This window comes from Cololabis saira, chromosome 3 (assembly GCF_033807715.1).
Source record: "Cololabis saira isolate AMF1-May2022 chromosome 3, fColSai1.1, whole genome shotgun sequence".
Taxonomy (NCBI): domain Eukaryota; kingdom Metazoa; phylum Chordata; class Actinopteri; order Beloniformes; family Belonidae; genus Cololabis; species Cololabis saira.
In genome coordinates, this window is record NC_084589.1 from 15570625 (window position 1) to 15586997 (window position 16373).

At 40.2% G+C, this 16373-nt stretch overlaps 1 protein-coding gene across 4 annotated transcripts; it reads right to left on the reverse strand.

Annotated features, from left to right (window-relative positions):
- Nucleotides 1–851: 851 nt before the first annotated feature.
- LOC133425900 (zinc fingers and homeoboxes protein 1-like) lies at nt 852–15426 on the reverse strand. 4 transcript variants are annotated; one of them, XM_061716338.1, is made up of 8 exons: nt 14972–15426; nt 9608–9947; nt 9023–9486; nt 8098–8298; nt 6754–6969; nt 4335–4499; nt 2888–4120; nt 852–1753 (listed from the first exon to the last, which is right to left on the reverse strand). In XM_061716338.1, exons 2-8 carry the CDS (start codon nt 9819–9821, stop codon nt 1472–1474), a joined length of 2775 nt encoding a protein of 924 aa, XP_061572322.1. In that variant the 5' UTR covers nt 9822–9947; nt 14972–15426; the 3' UTR covers nt 852–1471. The 4 variants fall into 4 exon arrangements, with proteins under 4 accessions (XP_061572322.1, XP_061572323.1, XP_061572324.1 ...); XM_061716339.1 differs by lacking the exon at nt 4335–4499; XM_061716340.1 differs by lacking the exon at nt 14972–15426 and having other exon boundaries at nt 9023–9388; nt 9608–9740.
- Nucleotides 15427–16373: the final 947 nt, after the last annotated feature.

Sequence of the window (16373 nt, forward strand, 5' to 3'; positions counted from 1 at the left end):
TTTTTTTACTTTTTTTTTTTTTTTTTTACATGTTATTTAGGTGCTTCGGGTTTGTTTGTTTTTTCCAGCCCACAATTGATACAAATTTGACTTAAAATACTGTTGAATAGCATCTCGTAAAACATCGGTCGAGACAGATAATTAAAAGGCTGCATATGTGGGATCTCGTGTGGATCGATTTGATCCAAATCCAGCCCAGAACTGGAACTGGGATTTACATTATTTTCTGGGAAAGGCCTACCTACAGTACCACCAGTAAAATAAAGTATTCAAATTTAGCTGTTTCCTTTTCTGATTCCAGTGGACTCGATGGTTCCCCTCACAGTGGACATTTGTCAGAACTGAAGTGCCTTTGTTGTGAACGGTTATCTCATTGGTCTGCTTTGGCACAACAGATTTCTACTGTCTGTATCTATATATCCCATTAAAAAAAAAAAAAGATTAGAATGGCACAGGAAGTTTTCTATCAAAAGGTGAAATTTAAAAACGTTAATAGCAGTGCAGATTAAATACATTCTGTGACATTTATTCCATCCGACCTTAAAAATGCCAAATATCCATAAAATGATGAGCCAGTATAAAGGGAAGACAAGAGGAGATATAATTTCCTTTTTAAAAGCATTCATATACCACTAAGGTACTTATTTTACTGTCAACTTAGGCCTCTATCTCAGACAGATAGTTTCTTTATAAATTCACATCAGCTCAAATAACCTTCTGGTGTGGATCATCAGGCATTTGAGATGATCCTCAAAACTAGAATTAAAGTAGAAAACCAACCCTAGTTAGACGTGGATGTTGCACACCAGTGACATCTAGCTGTGACATATTTTTCAGCACCTATTGAGTCGTTTTTATTTTCTTTTCTTTTTTTTTTTTTTTTTTAAATCGTGTAGCTTCACCAGACACACATTCAAAACACTGTAAATTCAATTTTGAATGTAGGCCTCTGCTCTTCAACAGCAGAGCACAAACTAAGAGCATCACTGTGTGAATAGAAATGTTTACTCCAGCAAGCCAGGAATGCCATTTCCAGGGGCATGATTGACATTAAAACCACCAACTCCTGAAATCTGACATTAGAATAGTCTGAATTTATCAGTTGTTTGTAATGATCAATGGAGGATGCATTTTAGGACAACTATTTCATCTAAAGAGTTTGAAATCTTCAGCTCAGCTTGAAGACAGCACCTCGTCGTGTTTCTTTTGACTTTCTGTGTAGAAGCTGCTTTAAAAGCTCTATTATCTAAGACAGTATAGAGTGAGCTAAAGCTAATATTCCATTGATTAGTTTCATGTGGACATGATTCCTAAACAGTCTTAAAAAACACTGAAATAATGATGACTCATGCCAATCAGTGATTTAAAAAAAGAAAAAACACTTGGTTCAGCTAAATGTCTTCCAGCATTAATCAAAGCAGTTTTTCCTCTTGTAACATCCAGTCAAGGTCCGACCAGCCTCCCGCAATCTTCAGTCTTCAGAAACGGATAAAGATTTCCTGACGCTACGTGATGGCTCCCAAACCTCACTGTCATCCGTTTCTTCGCCATCGTCATCCTCGTCATCTTCATCTTCATCATTTCCCATCCTCGGGCCAGGCTGCTTCTCAACCACCACTGACGTGGCCCCCTGTGTTCCCTCTCCGTCCTCCGGCTCTCTTTTGTCTCCGTCTGTTCTCCCTGCAGCCATCTCCAGGAAGGGATCTGCACCCATGTCCAAGCGCCGCTGGACCTCTGCAAACCACTCCCTCACCTAGACAGACACAGGTACATCTTAACCAGATAGTGATGGCAGCTCATGTTCTCTGTAGTACTGGAGAATTTGGAGAATAAAACTCATTCGTGAATCAATGACTATTTATAGACTTGAGTGTGTTAATTGCAAAAAGAGTATAAGCAGGTGGTTGTCTGAGCTTTCCACAACTCTCCCTTTGGAGAAAATTACCTACACCTTAAAACACTAACATAATTTTCATAAAATCTGGGACCCTTTCATTTATTACGTATTAAGAACAGATTTGTCAAGTGTGATGGAAGAATCTGGGGACGTTTGAACAGTGGCACTTTGCAGTAAATAATATTGACGAAATATATCCTTTTTTCTTTCTATTTTTTTCTTTTTACACAAGGTAATAAAATGGACTACGGCATTATCCTGATCCCCAAGCAAGATTTGGAAGGATTTGGAGGGTGGGGGGTTGACATACTTATTCAATGTATGTAACTGTTATTTGATACTTTTTTTATTTTGTGAAAAAAATAAAAAGAATGTTGGTAAAAAAAACTGTAATTCGTGATGTGCAAAGGTAAATATTGTTGCACATTAAGTGAACAGAAGTGAAGAGCTGGTGTTGAGTTTCTGGGATAGAAGAACTTGAAGACATGTTTTTATTCTACAATCAGAAACTGCTTGAGGCAGATGTAACTTAAATAAATAAATAAATAAAAAATAAAATGATGACATTTACCTTCATATCTTATACACACGTGGACAAATGTATAAGCATCCTTACATTCAACAAAGAAAAACAACACAGCTTTGGGTTTTCTGTCGGACCACGATTCAAAAGCAATGTGTGATTTTCATTAGTCATTGTCAAGTAAATTCATATTTATTACTACTTTTGTTATTTTTAAGTTGTTTCAGTGACAATTGAGGGATTTTCTTTCTTTTTTGTAATGGATACCCTAACATTTGTTCGTATGTGTGAAAAAGAAAAATGAAAATAGGAGCATCATATGATTTTGTGATTCAGATCAATGAATACCTTGTAGTACATTAATAAAGCTGGGGATGTTCTATATCACACTGAGTTTATCAAGCATACTAAAAAGGCAAAGGGGCCTCTGAAGCCACAATCAAATTTAATAAAAAACACAACATTACCTGTTCATAGCTCATGTTTGTCTTAGTGACCAGCTCATCCAGATCTTGCTCGTTGAGGAACTGGTGCTTCAGGTAGTACTCCTTCAGAATTTCTCTCCCAGTCTTGAATTTCTTAGCTGGGGGGGATTTGCTCAGAGTTGAGCAGGAAGAGGCCGACCTCTTTGGCTGCTTCCTGGTTCGGGATCGTCCCCAACCACGGTTTCTACCGCGTCTTTTTCGACCCCCGCTATTGCCTCCCATTTTACCGACTCCACCGTGAGGACCTTCCACGTTGCCACTTTGGTACTGAAAGAACCATTTCAGGTTTCCGTTTTTCCAGGAGTACCGAGAGTCCCCGAACCAACTGACGATGTAGGGCCGGGGCAGACTGCTCTCTTCTGCCAGCTGGTCGTACTCCTCCGGCGTGGGCCACTGGGTCCGCACAAAGGCACATTTCAGAATATGGAGTTGCTCCGGAGACTTTTTTGTTTTATCTTTCATCTCTCTTTTGCTGCTGCAGGGCAGCTGCTTGCTGCGACTACCGGGGGGAGTTTGACTTCCCTTCCGAGGTGAGGAGGAATCGGGAGGAGAGTTGCTCGCTCCTCCTGCTTCTCCTCTCTCTCCTGTCTTGGAGCTGTCCGTCTCTACTTTCCCTTCCTCGGGGGAGTCTGGAAAAGAAGTGCTCGCGTTAAGCATTTTGCGTCTCTCGTTGAACCAGGCGTCAATCTCCCTCCGTGTCAGTTTAGTCTCTGCCCTCAGACGACTCTGTTCTTCATCTGACGGAGTGCTGCTCTTCTCAAAACTCTCCTCCAGCACCACCAGCTGCTCTGGCGTCTTCTCCTTAAACTTTTGCAGGGTGAAGTCTGGGAAGGGGTTCCATGTTTTGGGGCGGGTCTCCTTCTCTTTGACGGGAGGAGTGTGTGGCGGGTGGGGAGACGTGGGGGTCTCATCGCTGGAGTCGATGACGATAGTGGTGTTGGCAGCACAGCTGCTGGAGCTGCTGCTCCCTCCTCTCATCCCTCCATCGTTGAAAACAATGACGTGGCTGTTCTTGGAGTTGCGCTGGTTGTACCGCGTGTCACTGAACCACTTTTTGATCTCACCTTTTGTCAGGTTGGTGATTTTCATCAATCGTGCAATTTCTGCATCAGTGACAAAGTGGTTTTTCAGATAGCTGGCTTTCAGCTCTGCCAGCTGCTCTTTGGATTTCTTGGGTCGCATGCTGAATGTGTCAGCACTGAGGGCTGAGTTCTCCTGAGTGGAAAAGTTATCCATTAATCAAGTGTATTTGTACTTAACAACTTAACATCAAATTGCTGACAGTAGAAAAAGAAGAAAAAAAAAAACAGATCAAAATTACAGCTAAAAGAATAACAAATGCTGATTTGGTCACTTGGCGTGCTCATCGAGCTCTAGAAATCATAAACTTGTTTGTAGTGAACTAGGCTGATTTAAACAACGTCCCAACCTGCGGAGACAGAGACGGAGGCTGGACGGTGGTGGCCCGCTTCAGCTCACTGCTGGTCAGAGTGGGCTGACAGGAGAGTCTGCTGGAGCTCTGGGACTGACTGGGCAGCCCGGTGACCGTCAGGGTGATGGGACTGGTCACCGGAAGATTCCCCCCTGGACCAACCTACAGGTTGGAAGACAAACACACAAATGTGTAGAGATACTGCTCATCATTAAGAAACAAAACTAACTTCCATGGGGGGGGGGGTTTAGTGCAGTCGTCTCACAGCAAGAAGGTCCTGAGTTCAATTCCCGCCAGGGACGCTGTGTGCGCTGAATGCGTCTTAAAGGGGACCTATTATGAAAAACACGTTTTCTCTTGCTTTAACATATATAAAGTGGTCTCCCCTCAGCCTGCCAACTCAGAGGAGGAGGAACCAAATTCTGCAGTGTCTGTACAGCCGCCTGGATGATCCATCCAGTGTGATGTGGATCTACGAGCCGTTCAGATTCTGCTCCCTTTCGTTACATAACCAAAATGCAATTTACATAGGATGGCCTCCGATGCGTGAAACCACGCCCACAACTAACTCCCCCGGCCGGAGCTTCCGCCATTTTTTCGTAGCGTTGTATCGCGTCATTCAGGCAGCCAATCAGCACAGAGCCTCATTATCATAGCCCCGCCCACTCAGAATCCCTCATAGATAATGAGGTTGGAGAATGGGAAGATAAAGACATGGCTTAGAGGCTGAATTTCTAATTTATTTAGCAAAAACAATCAACAGCTTGTTTTTAAAGACATTCAAGGCCTGTTTGAAATAGGTATTAGATGCCATAATAGGTCCCCTTTAAGTTCCCCCATGACTTCAGTGCCCACACCCTGGGTGGGGTTGGTGAAAGGGCCTTTCTGTGTGGAGTTTGCATGTTCTCCCCGTGTTCCCTTCCCTCACAAAAACATGCAGCAGTCCTGGGCTATACATGCCCCCTCTGGCCAACCGGGGCGCCAGATGGGGTGGGGAAGATCCGGCCGGAATAACGTGATCCTTCCACGCGGTACGTCGGGCCAGAGAATCCCCACCCTGTCTGGTGAAAAGAAGCTGCTCACTCCTCAGGTTAAGGAGGAGACCTGATATCAGTGCAGGGCCCTCTACCCGGGGTTGGTAGAGGGAGAAATGCCCACGACTGACTTAGGTAGGAGCCCCTGGTACAGAAAAAAATCGGGATAAAAAAAAGGAACTTTCTTGTTTTGAATTGCTAGAGTTAGTGGTTACTTCTGTAGGCAAGATTATGTTTGCCTCCTCCTCTGATCTGTAAAATATGTGCCTGGCCACGATTCAAATTCAATATAAATCTGAGCAGCCAGTTCAGTGAATTAGATTATCTCTCACTAGATAATTTAACACTGCTGGAATCCCGGCTGTTTGTAAACTCTCCACTGAATGCAGTGCCCACCGAAGCCCTACTGGCAACAAAAAAACTTGTATCTGTAATTTGTGCATATTATCTTGAAGCTTTACTTAACAGAAACCATTATAAAGAGTCTGTTTCTTCCACGGGTCAACTTCATTGTCAATCTACAAACGTGAAACTTCATGCCAGCAGCAACACACTCAGCTGGGAAACAGCTGAGAAAAAGGCAGAGAAATAATAGAATATACAGGCATCACTATTCTACGGTCAGCGGATATAGTATTGATTAAGTGGTGAGAGGTGAGATTGGAGAGGAAAAGAGCATCTTTTCTTGCAACTTTGTGTGTTACACGGGAAAAATAAAACAAAGAAAAACAAGAGCACATGTGAAATTCTCTATGAAGATTATACTTAATGGTTTTGTCCAAAGCTTGAGTTGCACAGGATACAGAACGTGAGTGAACAGCCAGCATTATAATCAATGAGAGTGGTCACGCAGCACTTGCTGTGGACCGGTTCAGACGTGTTTGCTAAAAATATGCTTTAAGTCTAATTTGATGCTTGACAGTCAGTGAACTGCATCAATCTACACACAGAAGATCAAGCTGGGCAGAAGTCAGGCATCACAACTGGAGAGAATCCAGTGATTTCTCACAATAAAACACTTGAGTTGCCCTGACGACGGGACAAAACCGCTCTAAAACCGAACCACCGTGCGCTCCGGTCCGTGTGGCCCTCGCCTGGCCATGTATACCTAACTATGTTTTTCAATGTGCTGCAGGTATTATAGATTTGCTCACACTATTTTATACAATAAAGTTAGTATAAATATTTCCTTTGTACCTGTGACTGCACAAGGAAATTAAAAAATTACTCCAGATTTCGTATTTCAGAATCTTTTTCTGGATTTTGAATTAATTACAACAGTCTGGTTATATTCAAATTATCACAGAAATAAACCTTACAATACACACAAACTGAGGCCACCCGGCAAGTCAAGCTAATGTAAGACTTTTTTCCGGACTCACCTGTGTGAAGACGAGGCCGGGCTGGCCCACGATCTGGCAGGCCTGCAGGATGGACTGCAGGCCGTTAGCAGCAGCTGACAGCTGGTGAGCAGGTATGACTGTGATAGTCTGAGGCACTGTGTGCACCGTCCCATTAAACTGTTTCCTTCTGGCCTCCTCCACTTCCTCTGGAGTCCAACTGACGCCGTGCTTAAGTCGCTGAGCTGAGAACCACACCTGGGCAGAGATCAAGTCCACATAACTGTAATCTTCTCAGAAATGAAGGGAGTCAGTAAATAAATGAAGCCTTTCATTAATAGATTGTTGACACGTCATCAGAATGGTCTGGGGACTCCACCTGGTTGGACATGCCCAAAACACCTCTTTTGGGAGGAGGCATCTCCACCAGATGCCTGAACCATCTGGAGTGGCTCCTCTCGACACGGAGGAGCAGTGACTTTACTCCCTCCCAAATGACTGAACTTCTCACCCTATTTCTAAAAGGAGAAACCAGCCACCTGACAGAGGAAACTTATCTCAGTATCTGTGATCTAATTTGTTCAGAGAACTAATTTGGACCCACCGTTTGTGATTACAGGTGAGAGTGAACATAGATCAGCCGGTAAAGGGAGAGTCTTCCCTTTTGGCTCAACTCTCTCTTCAGCCACCTCGATCCGCCTGTCAATCTCCCGCTTCATTCTCCCATCCATCCATCCATCCATCCATCCATCCATCCATATTACAGGCAAGAGGCAGGGTTACACCCTGGACAGGTCGCCAGTCGCTTCATTCTCCCCTCACTCGTAAATAAGAACTTAGTTGTGACCAAATCATAACTACTTGGGATAAGCCTGATTTCACTGAACTTCTGCAAACTTTGGGGTTGAAAATATCAAACTCCCTCCCGACCACTGCAGAGAGGTAGAAATAAATGGAATAAAAATAAAAAGAGGAACGCTAATATTGATGGGATACTTAAGCTGGGCAAACTCTGAAGCCCTGGAGATACATGTACGAGGAAGGAGGCTGCACAAGTTTCAAGCTACAATCGGAAAACACTTTGAATCCTCTGCACAACACAGTAATTAAACAACAGAGGCTACTTTAAGTTTGCTGCAATACAGACCCCACAGAACATATTCCTACCAACAATGACTCAGTGGTGACTTATATATAACACTGACTGACTGCAATAATATCACTTGCTTTTAATGATTAATCATATTACAACTGAATTGAAATATACAAACAGAAACCCACCTCAGTCCAAAAAAAAATATTTATTTAGTGTCTAATCATTCTGCACATAAATATTGGTAGATTTTCAATAAATAATAGTCACAGTAAATCAGCCTTTTTCAATACCTTTATTTGCTCCTCTGTGAACTGTGTTTGTGTTGCCAGGCTGCTGATTTCTGCCATGGAGGGGTAAGGAAACTTTTTATATGTGCTGCAGAGAAGAGGGTTGGTGTCCATAGCTGCACTGTAGGAGGGGATGCTGCTGAGGGGAATCAATAGCTGGGCCTGCGCTGCTGCCGTACTCTGGGCCTGGAAGGCAGAGAGCACCTGCAACAGACGAACAAAAGAACTGAGAAATGCTGGGACTGCTCATGGCACATGTAAGTAAATGTGAGATTATTTGAGGTCTATTACAGTCCAGCAGAAGTCCTGAGTAAGATATAGAATAAGACCTAGAACATTTCACTGCAAAAACTCAAAATCTTAACAAGAATATTTATCTTATTTCTAGTTAAAATGTCTCATTTTTAGTAAAAAAAAAAAAAATCTCATTACACTTAAAACAAGATTCATCACTGGAAAAAACAACAATTTTCACCTGTTTCAAGTAGATTTTCACTTAAAATAATTAGAAAAATCTGCCAGTGGAACAATATTTTTTTGCTTGTAATGAGAAGATAAATCTTGTCCCACTGGCAGATTTTTCTACTTATTTCAAGTGAAAATTTACTTGAAACAGGTGAAAATTGTCAAATAAGTTATTTTTCTGGTAATGACTCTTGTTTTAAGTGTAATGAGATTTTTTGACTAAAAATGAGACATTTTAACTAGAAATAAGACAAATATTCCTGGTAAGATTTTAAGTTTTTGCAGTGTATCAATTATAGCACTATCATACCATCTTCTATTCTAAGATCTTCAATTAGTTTTTAGGACTCCAAGATGCTTTCAGGTATGAAATCATGCAATGTCTTTTCAAAGATGGGTAAAAACATCTTGGACTTGTGCTGCTAAAAAATTGCTCTAAATGCTAACAATCTTGGTTCTGTACCTGTGCCAGTCCAGCAGGCAGAACTGTGGGGTTTAAAATTGACGACTTCCTCTGCTGTTCTAACGGCGGACTGCCCAAGAAGCCGCCTCCTCCAAACTTCATGGAGTCGTGCAGCAGCATCTCCACAGGTGTCATTGGTCCCAGCGGGGCTTCGATGGGCTCCTGCTCTCCACCGAACTCCCCCTCTCCTCCTCCTCCCAAACCATCTGGTACCTCGTCAGCTGATTTCAGGGACACCGCGATTCTCTTGGGTTCAGATTTGGTCTTCATCCTCATGATTGGAGTCTTGCTGAGAGAGATGGCAGAAACTGCAGCGGGGTCCGCTCGTCTTTCTCCAGGTGAATTCCTCTGCTGTTCCTGGATTGACTGATCAGCATTGGGATTCTCAGAAGGGTTTGTAGCTCTGCACTTGAGCAAGGAGCCGACGACTTTGCTATTATCAACGGCGGAGACTCCGGCTTCTTCTATAATTATAATACCAATTTATTATGGCATATGTTCCACATGTCATTTCCAAAGTACAAAAAGGTTGAGTATAATTCAAGCTTACCAAGCGGTATTGTTGAGCAACCATGGAAGTTTTACCTGCATCTGGTGGGGTGGGAACAACCACCACAGCCTGATCAAGCTCCTCTGCAGTCGGCGCCGCCACTGTTACCTCCTTCACCTTCCCGTCCTCCTCTTCATCCTCTGCTTCTTCCTCCTTCGTGGTTTCAGGCTTCTCCTCTACGACTTCCGGCTCCGCCGCGTCAGAAGGCAGCACCATGCACGGTGTGGTGGATTTTCGGCGGCTCGACATGGTCAATAAATTCCTCAGCTTAAACTTTTTACTTCTTGGAGTAAAGAAGAACTGCGGCTGAGCTGTTGAGGTTCACATATCGCGTGCAATTGGGCTCACATGCCAGAGTCCTGGGATTATGTTTTCCTATTGGGAGAAACAAGACCAATATGCCAAAGTCATACACGTGACCAGCTCACCATGTTCCTATCAATTAGCATTTATTCTGCTAAAACAGGATGTGGAATGATGCAGTAAATAAGCTTAAAGTTAAACAAAAAAAATAACAAAAAAGGGAAAGGAAACAAAAGTAAGCTACTTTATAATGTTTTTGTATTGCTTGTTTTGGAAATACACTTTTAAGACACAAACCACTTTTCCCCCATTTGTTTTTTTTTTAAATCACTGACTTGATAAAACATCCAGAGCTGTTCATGTGGGGATGTTAGATAAGCTAAATTAAAAACAGTTGGGATACAGCAGAAGAAGAAGCAGATTGCAATCATTTGCAAATCTCATACAGCCATTTTTTAATTCACAAAAGAACCTAGAAAATCTGTTAAATATTTTAACTGAGGAAACAAACCATCTTGAGAAAAAAAGTTAATTTTGAGTTTGATGGAAGCAACATGTCCTCTTTTAACAACAGTTCATATATGTCTGGAAACTGAGGTGATCAGTTGCTGTAGTGCTTGGGAGAGGAATGTTGTCCCATTCTCGTCTGACATAGAGTTAAAGCTGCTCAACAGTCATGCATCATATTTATCCTATCAAGATATGCAAAAAACATTCAATTGTTGAAACATCTGGACTACCGGCAGATCAGTTCAGCACTCAGACTTTATTATAAACCCAAGCGTTTGTAATGGTTGCAATTGCAAACTTAGAGGAAGATACAAGGCCTTCCTTGAAAAAGAAAATTCGATGTGAGCACGTTTCTCTAAAATCAGCATATATATATATATAAATTTTAGTGCTGACGTTTCCTTCCTTCCTCCAGATGCACAAGATGCCAATTCCACAGGCAATAATGCATGCAGGACTTTAAACTGGGTGCTGACGATGAGCCACATCACTCTCCTCTTTATTCTGGAAGACATGCACCCATGTTTCAAAAATCATTTTTAATTTTAATCTTCCTAATTTGCCGCAGTCCATTTTAACTGAGCTTTGGTTCAGAGAAGACAGAGGCTTTTTCTGATCATTTACACATAAGAGTTTTGACCTAAATTTGTAGATGGCACAGCAAACTTGATTTTTAGACAGTGATTTCTCAAAATGTTCCAAAGCCCATGCAGCAATTTCCATTACAGAATCAAGGCTGTCTCCAGAGCAGTGCCGTCTGACACAGCCTGAAGATCACACGCATCCAATATTGATTTTTTTAGCCTTGTCCGATGGTGCAGGAATTTCTCCTGTTTCTTTGACTCTTATCATGGTATCATCTACTTCAGATGATGGCACATTCAAAGTCTTCCCAATTTAACTCTGCTTAACATTACTCTGAAACTGTTTCATAATTTGTAGATCAAGTTATTCACGGACTGGTGAACCTCTCTCTTCCTTTAATTCTGAGACTCCAAAAGATACTCTTTTTATACCAAAATCCTGTTACAGACCTGTTGGACATGCTCCAACATTTCTGAGATGTGTTGCTACCATCAAACTCAAAATGAGCTGATTTTTCATGAAATGGTCAAATAAACCTCTTTGAGTATTTCAGGCATGTTAAAAAAAAATTGTTTAGGGTTCAAGAGAGCAAATCATTGCATTCTGTTTTTATTTACATTTAATGTAGCGTGCCACCTTTTTTTCCCCTGAAACATAGATTTATATACAGCTATAATTCTTGTCAAACACTTCAAGTAAATGATAGCTTTGTGAGTGATGAGAGTATTTTTAAAGACTAACTGATTTCTTAAGAAAGTAGACACTATTGATTGTTCAACGCACCTCTAAAAACAATCTAACAAATATCTCACAAAAAGTATAAGCTTTTTAAACAAGGATAAAATTAGTGCCACGAGAGTGTGTAACTCAAACAACCCTCCGCTGCAAGACAAAAAAGCTAGATAACAACAAAGTAAAAAGCAGTGGATTCCATGACCAATTAAACCTATCTAGGAATATGATAATAATATAAATCATAGCATTTCATACATAAATCACAAACACAATTCTGCTCAGGGACTATGAATATTAGTAACTATAAAGCCCAAGACTCAAAGACAATGATGGCCAAACAATGTGTTGTTATAACAGCACCGTAACACTGTACTGGGGGAACAGGACAGAGGCTTGTTGCAGTAATATTGGTAAGGTCCACCTGATAACATCACAATTATATGAGAAAACCCTGAACACTGTTCTCACTTTGACATGCAGTACTGTCAAAAGTTTTATTAGTATACATATTAATTTTCCATAAAATAGTGATAACATATAAACAAAAGAACCCCCCCAAATTACTCTACAGTCATTAAATAATAGTAATAAGGAGTCCAGTCTACTCGGTTTTGTGAAAACCATGTTCCTGTATTTACTGTTTGACTCACAAATAAAGTGGAAAGTAAGTATGGGTTGTTATTAAACTTAGATAAAATAAGAAATCATGGGGTTGGAATAAAACCTTTTCACAGTACTTCTCCGTACCTGGTAACAGTTGATTAAGTTATAATTGGTGTGCATTTTACAAAGATGGTTCACGTCTAGGTCATTTACTTTCACAAGAAACATCAAATTGGTTTGATTCACTGCACGAATCGGCACAGATTACTTTGTAATACTGTGTTTGACCCGGTCTTTGTACGTTTTGACCGTATAGAAACGTAATTCTTGCCATTTTAAGAATGGGATTTGTACCTGCTGTACTCTACTACCCTTACTTTTTAACAACTTGTGCTTTTCTATTATTTTACCTCTTTTCTTATCATTTTATTTCATTGCATTTGTTATTTACTTTCTAATTGTGTCTTGCCGCTTTTCATGTTCATGTAAAGCACTTTGAATTACCTTGTGTTGAATTGTGCTATACAAATAAACTTGCCTTGCCTTGTGAAAACCATGTTCCTGTATTTACTGTTCGCATCAAAAAAGAAAGTGGAAGATAAGTATGGGTGGTTATTAAACTTAGATAAAATAAGAAATCATGGGGTTGGAATAAAACCTTTTCGCAGTACCTCTCCGTACCTAGTAACAGTTGATTAAGTTATAATTGGTGTGCATTATACGTAGATGGTTCACGTCTAGGTCATTTACTGTCACAAGAAACGTACCAATGTTGATGCCTCGACACACACCTGTAATATCAGAGGTGTATAAACCATGTGCCATAAAGTAAAAATCATGTCCATCAGTTTTTCCAACCAATCACTAAACCAGCTCCTCTGCAGGTAGATGGTACTGTAGGTGGTTAGTGAAAACACCTGTTCTAAACGTACAGGCTGATCCAGAAACATGGCAGGGTCTTTACTTTATGGCACCTGGATTATACACCCCTTGAATGTGCTTTAATGTTGTTTTTTTTTTACAAAATCAAAAATAGTTTTGAATCAATCTTAAATTAAGATCAATTTTGAAATGGGGTCAGTCTCAAAGCACCATTAGTATTTTCTTTACATTAAGCTGATATTTGCTCATTAAAACACATACCTGTGGATCAGCCAGTACAGGACTGTCTCAGAAAATTAGAATATTGTGATACAGTTCTTTATTTTCTGTAATGCAATAAAAAAATTAAAAAAAGTCATACATTCTGGATTCATTACAAAGCAACTGAAATATTGCAAGCCTTTTATTATTTTAATATTGCTGATTATGGCTTACAGTTTAAGATTAAGATTCCCAGAATATTCAAATTTTTTTAGATAGGATATTTGAGTTTTCTTGAGCTGTAAGCCATGATCAGCAATATTAAAATAATAAAAGGCTCGCAATATTTCAGTTGATTTGTAATGAATTCAGAATGTATGACATTTTTGTTTTTGTAATTGCATTACAGAAAATCACAATATTCTACATTTTCTGAGACAGTCCTGTACATTTAAAACAGGGGTTTTCACTAGCAACCTTCCATCTACCTGCAGAGGAACTGGTTTAATGCTGGACAGGATTTTTACTTTATGGCACCTGGATTATACACAGTACTGGAGTTGAGGGGGGATGAGGGGGGATGGCATCCCCCTGAAATAAAAACGGTCAAAATCATCCCCCTTTCCATCCCTTATGTAATTTCATCAATGAATGAGGTTTTACTGCTATTTCAACATTTAGAGTCATCACCTGAAAAAAAACACCAGAAAAATAACTTATTTGACAATTTTCACCCGTTTCAAGTAAATTTTCACTTGAAATAAGTAGAAAAATCTGCCAGTGGGACAAGATTTATCTTCTCATTACAAGGCAAACAAATCTTGTTCCACTGTCAGATTTTTCTACTTATTTCAAGTGAAAATCTACTAGAAACAGGTGAAAATTGTTGTTTTTTCCAGTGATGAGTCTTGTTTTAAGTGTAATGAGATTTTTTTTACTAAAATGAGACATTTTAACTAAAAATAGGACAAATATTCTTATTTTGAGTTTTTGCAGTGATCCATTTTACTTATCCTGTGAAGGACAGAGTCATATTGATAAGTTCAGAAAACTGTTTTTTAAGTGTTGTATTGATGTATTTGATGTAAGCCTAGTGGATATTTAAAGCTTACAGAAGGCTGCATTTAACTGCTGCTATGTCATTTCTGCAGTATTTCTGCAGGTGTTTTGGTCAGTGCTATTATTTGTAATATATTATATTATTTGTAATCAGCACAAATTATCTGTCTCCATATGATAAAATCCACCATCCCCCTGATATTTTTTTTTTTTTACAACTCGAGTACTGATTATACACCTCTGAATAATATAATAATACCAAGTTCAGACGACTTTCCGCCAGGTAAATCAGGTGAATTGGTTGCAGCTGCGTTGGGGAGCTGCTTCCCCTTCACATCGTCTGAATGAACCCTGAATTATAGCCTGGTTTATGGTTCCGCGTTAAATCGACGGCGTAGCCTACGGCGTGGGGGTACGCGGCGACGCGCACCTTACGTCGTAGGCCCTGCGTCGGTGTAACGCGGAACCATAAACCAGGCTTTAGCCCGTGAGTGCTGCGGAGGTGTGAGGTGTGAGCTAACCGGGTAAAGGCTGGCCACCAGTCCGCTGATCCGCTGCTGCTGCGGGGCTCCGCGGGCCGGGTAGCCGGCCCTAGCCGTAGGTGTGCCGGGTCTCCGGGCTGCAGATGCTGCCAGCCCCGGACACCCCTCTCTGTCCCCGGGGGAGCGGGTCCTCACAGCCGGTCCTCCGTCCTCTCAGCGGCCGAGCATCGGGCCATCACGACGCCGTCGGCGGCGGGAAGCTCGCTGACCTAATTCTCTCATATTTTAATGGCTCGTTTCTTTTTCTTTTCTTTTTTTTTTTAATGATCAAACGGCGTCATCGTTCAATGTGATACGTCTTGACGTCATTCCTCGGCGACTTTCGGGGATCCAAAAAAAAAATTAGGCAAGTTAATTATAAATACGCTTTGAAAACTGCAACATTTAATAAAAACCAGAAAAAATAAACGTAGAATAAAGGGTCCGGGCGGGAGGAGCGGGAGGAGCGGCGGAGTGCGCGGTGAGCGGGTTGAAGCGCCGCTCCGGGGCGGCGGGGAGCCAGCGTGTCCTGGGATGACCCGCCGAGGCGGCGGAGAAGCTACTTGAGGACACGCTGCAGCTTCCTGCAGCACACAGCGCTGCTGCTGCTGATGATTTTTATTTTTATTATTATGTATTTATTTTTTTTAATTATTTTTAGTTTTATTTTATTTTTTAAATTATTTGTATTTTTTAAATTTAATTTTTTTTAATAATTTTTTTATTATGCTGCTGCTACTTGCATGAAACATATGGAAGTAGATTTGTGTCTTAATTATTCAATCAAAAAAAGATTGCTTCAATCAAAAAATATATTTTCAATTAAAAAATGTCACTTCAATCAAAAAAAAATGTTTCAAAGAAAAAAAAGGGTTTGAATGCAAAAAATATTTGAGACCCAAAAAAATGCATCTGACACTGTTTTTCTTTTTTTGGATTGAATAATTAAGACACAAATCTACCTCCATATGTTTCCAGCGTACACTACTGAGAGATCACATGCAAGTAGCAGCAGCATAATAAAAAAATAATTAAAGAAATAAAAAAATAAAAAATGTAATTAAACTAAAACTAAAAATAATTTAAAAAACTAAAAAAAATAATAATTTAAAAAAAAGCAGCACAGCAGCAGCGCTGTGCTACAGGAAGCTGCAGCGTGTAGATTTATGTCTTAATTATTCAATCAAAAAAAAGATTGCTTCAATCAAAAAAAATATTTTCAATTAAAAAAAAATTCACTTCAATAAAAAAAAACAGTGTTCAAATGCATTTTTTTGAGTCTCATATTTTTTTGCATTCAAATGCTTTTTCTTTGAAATTTTTTTTTTGATTGAAGTGACATTTTTTTAATTGAAAATATATTTTTTGATTGAGGCAATCTTTTTTTTGATTGAATAATTAA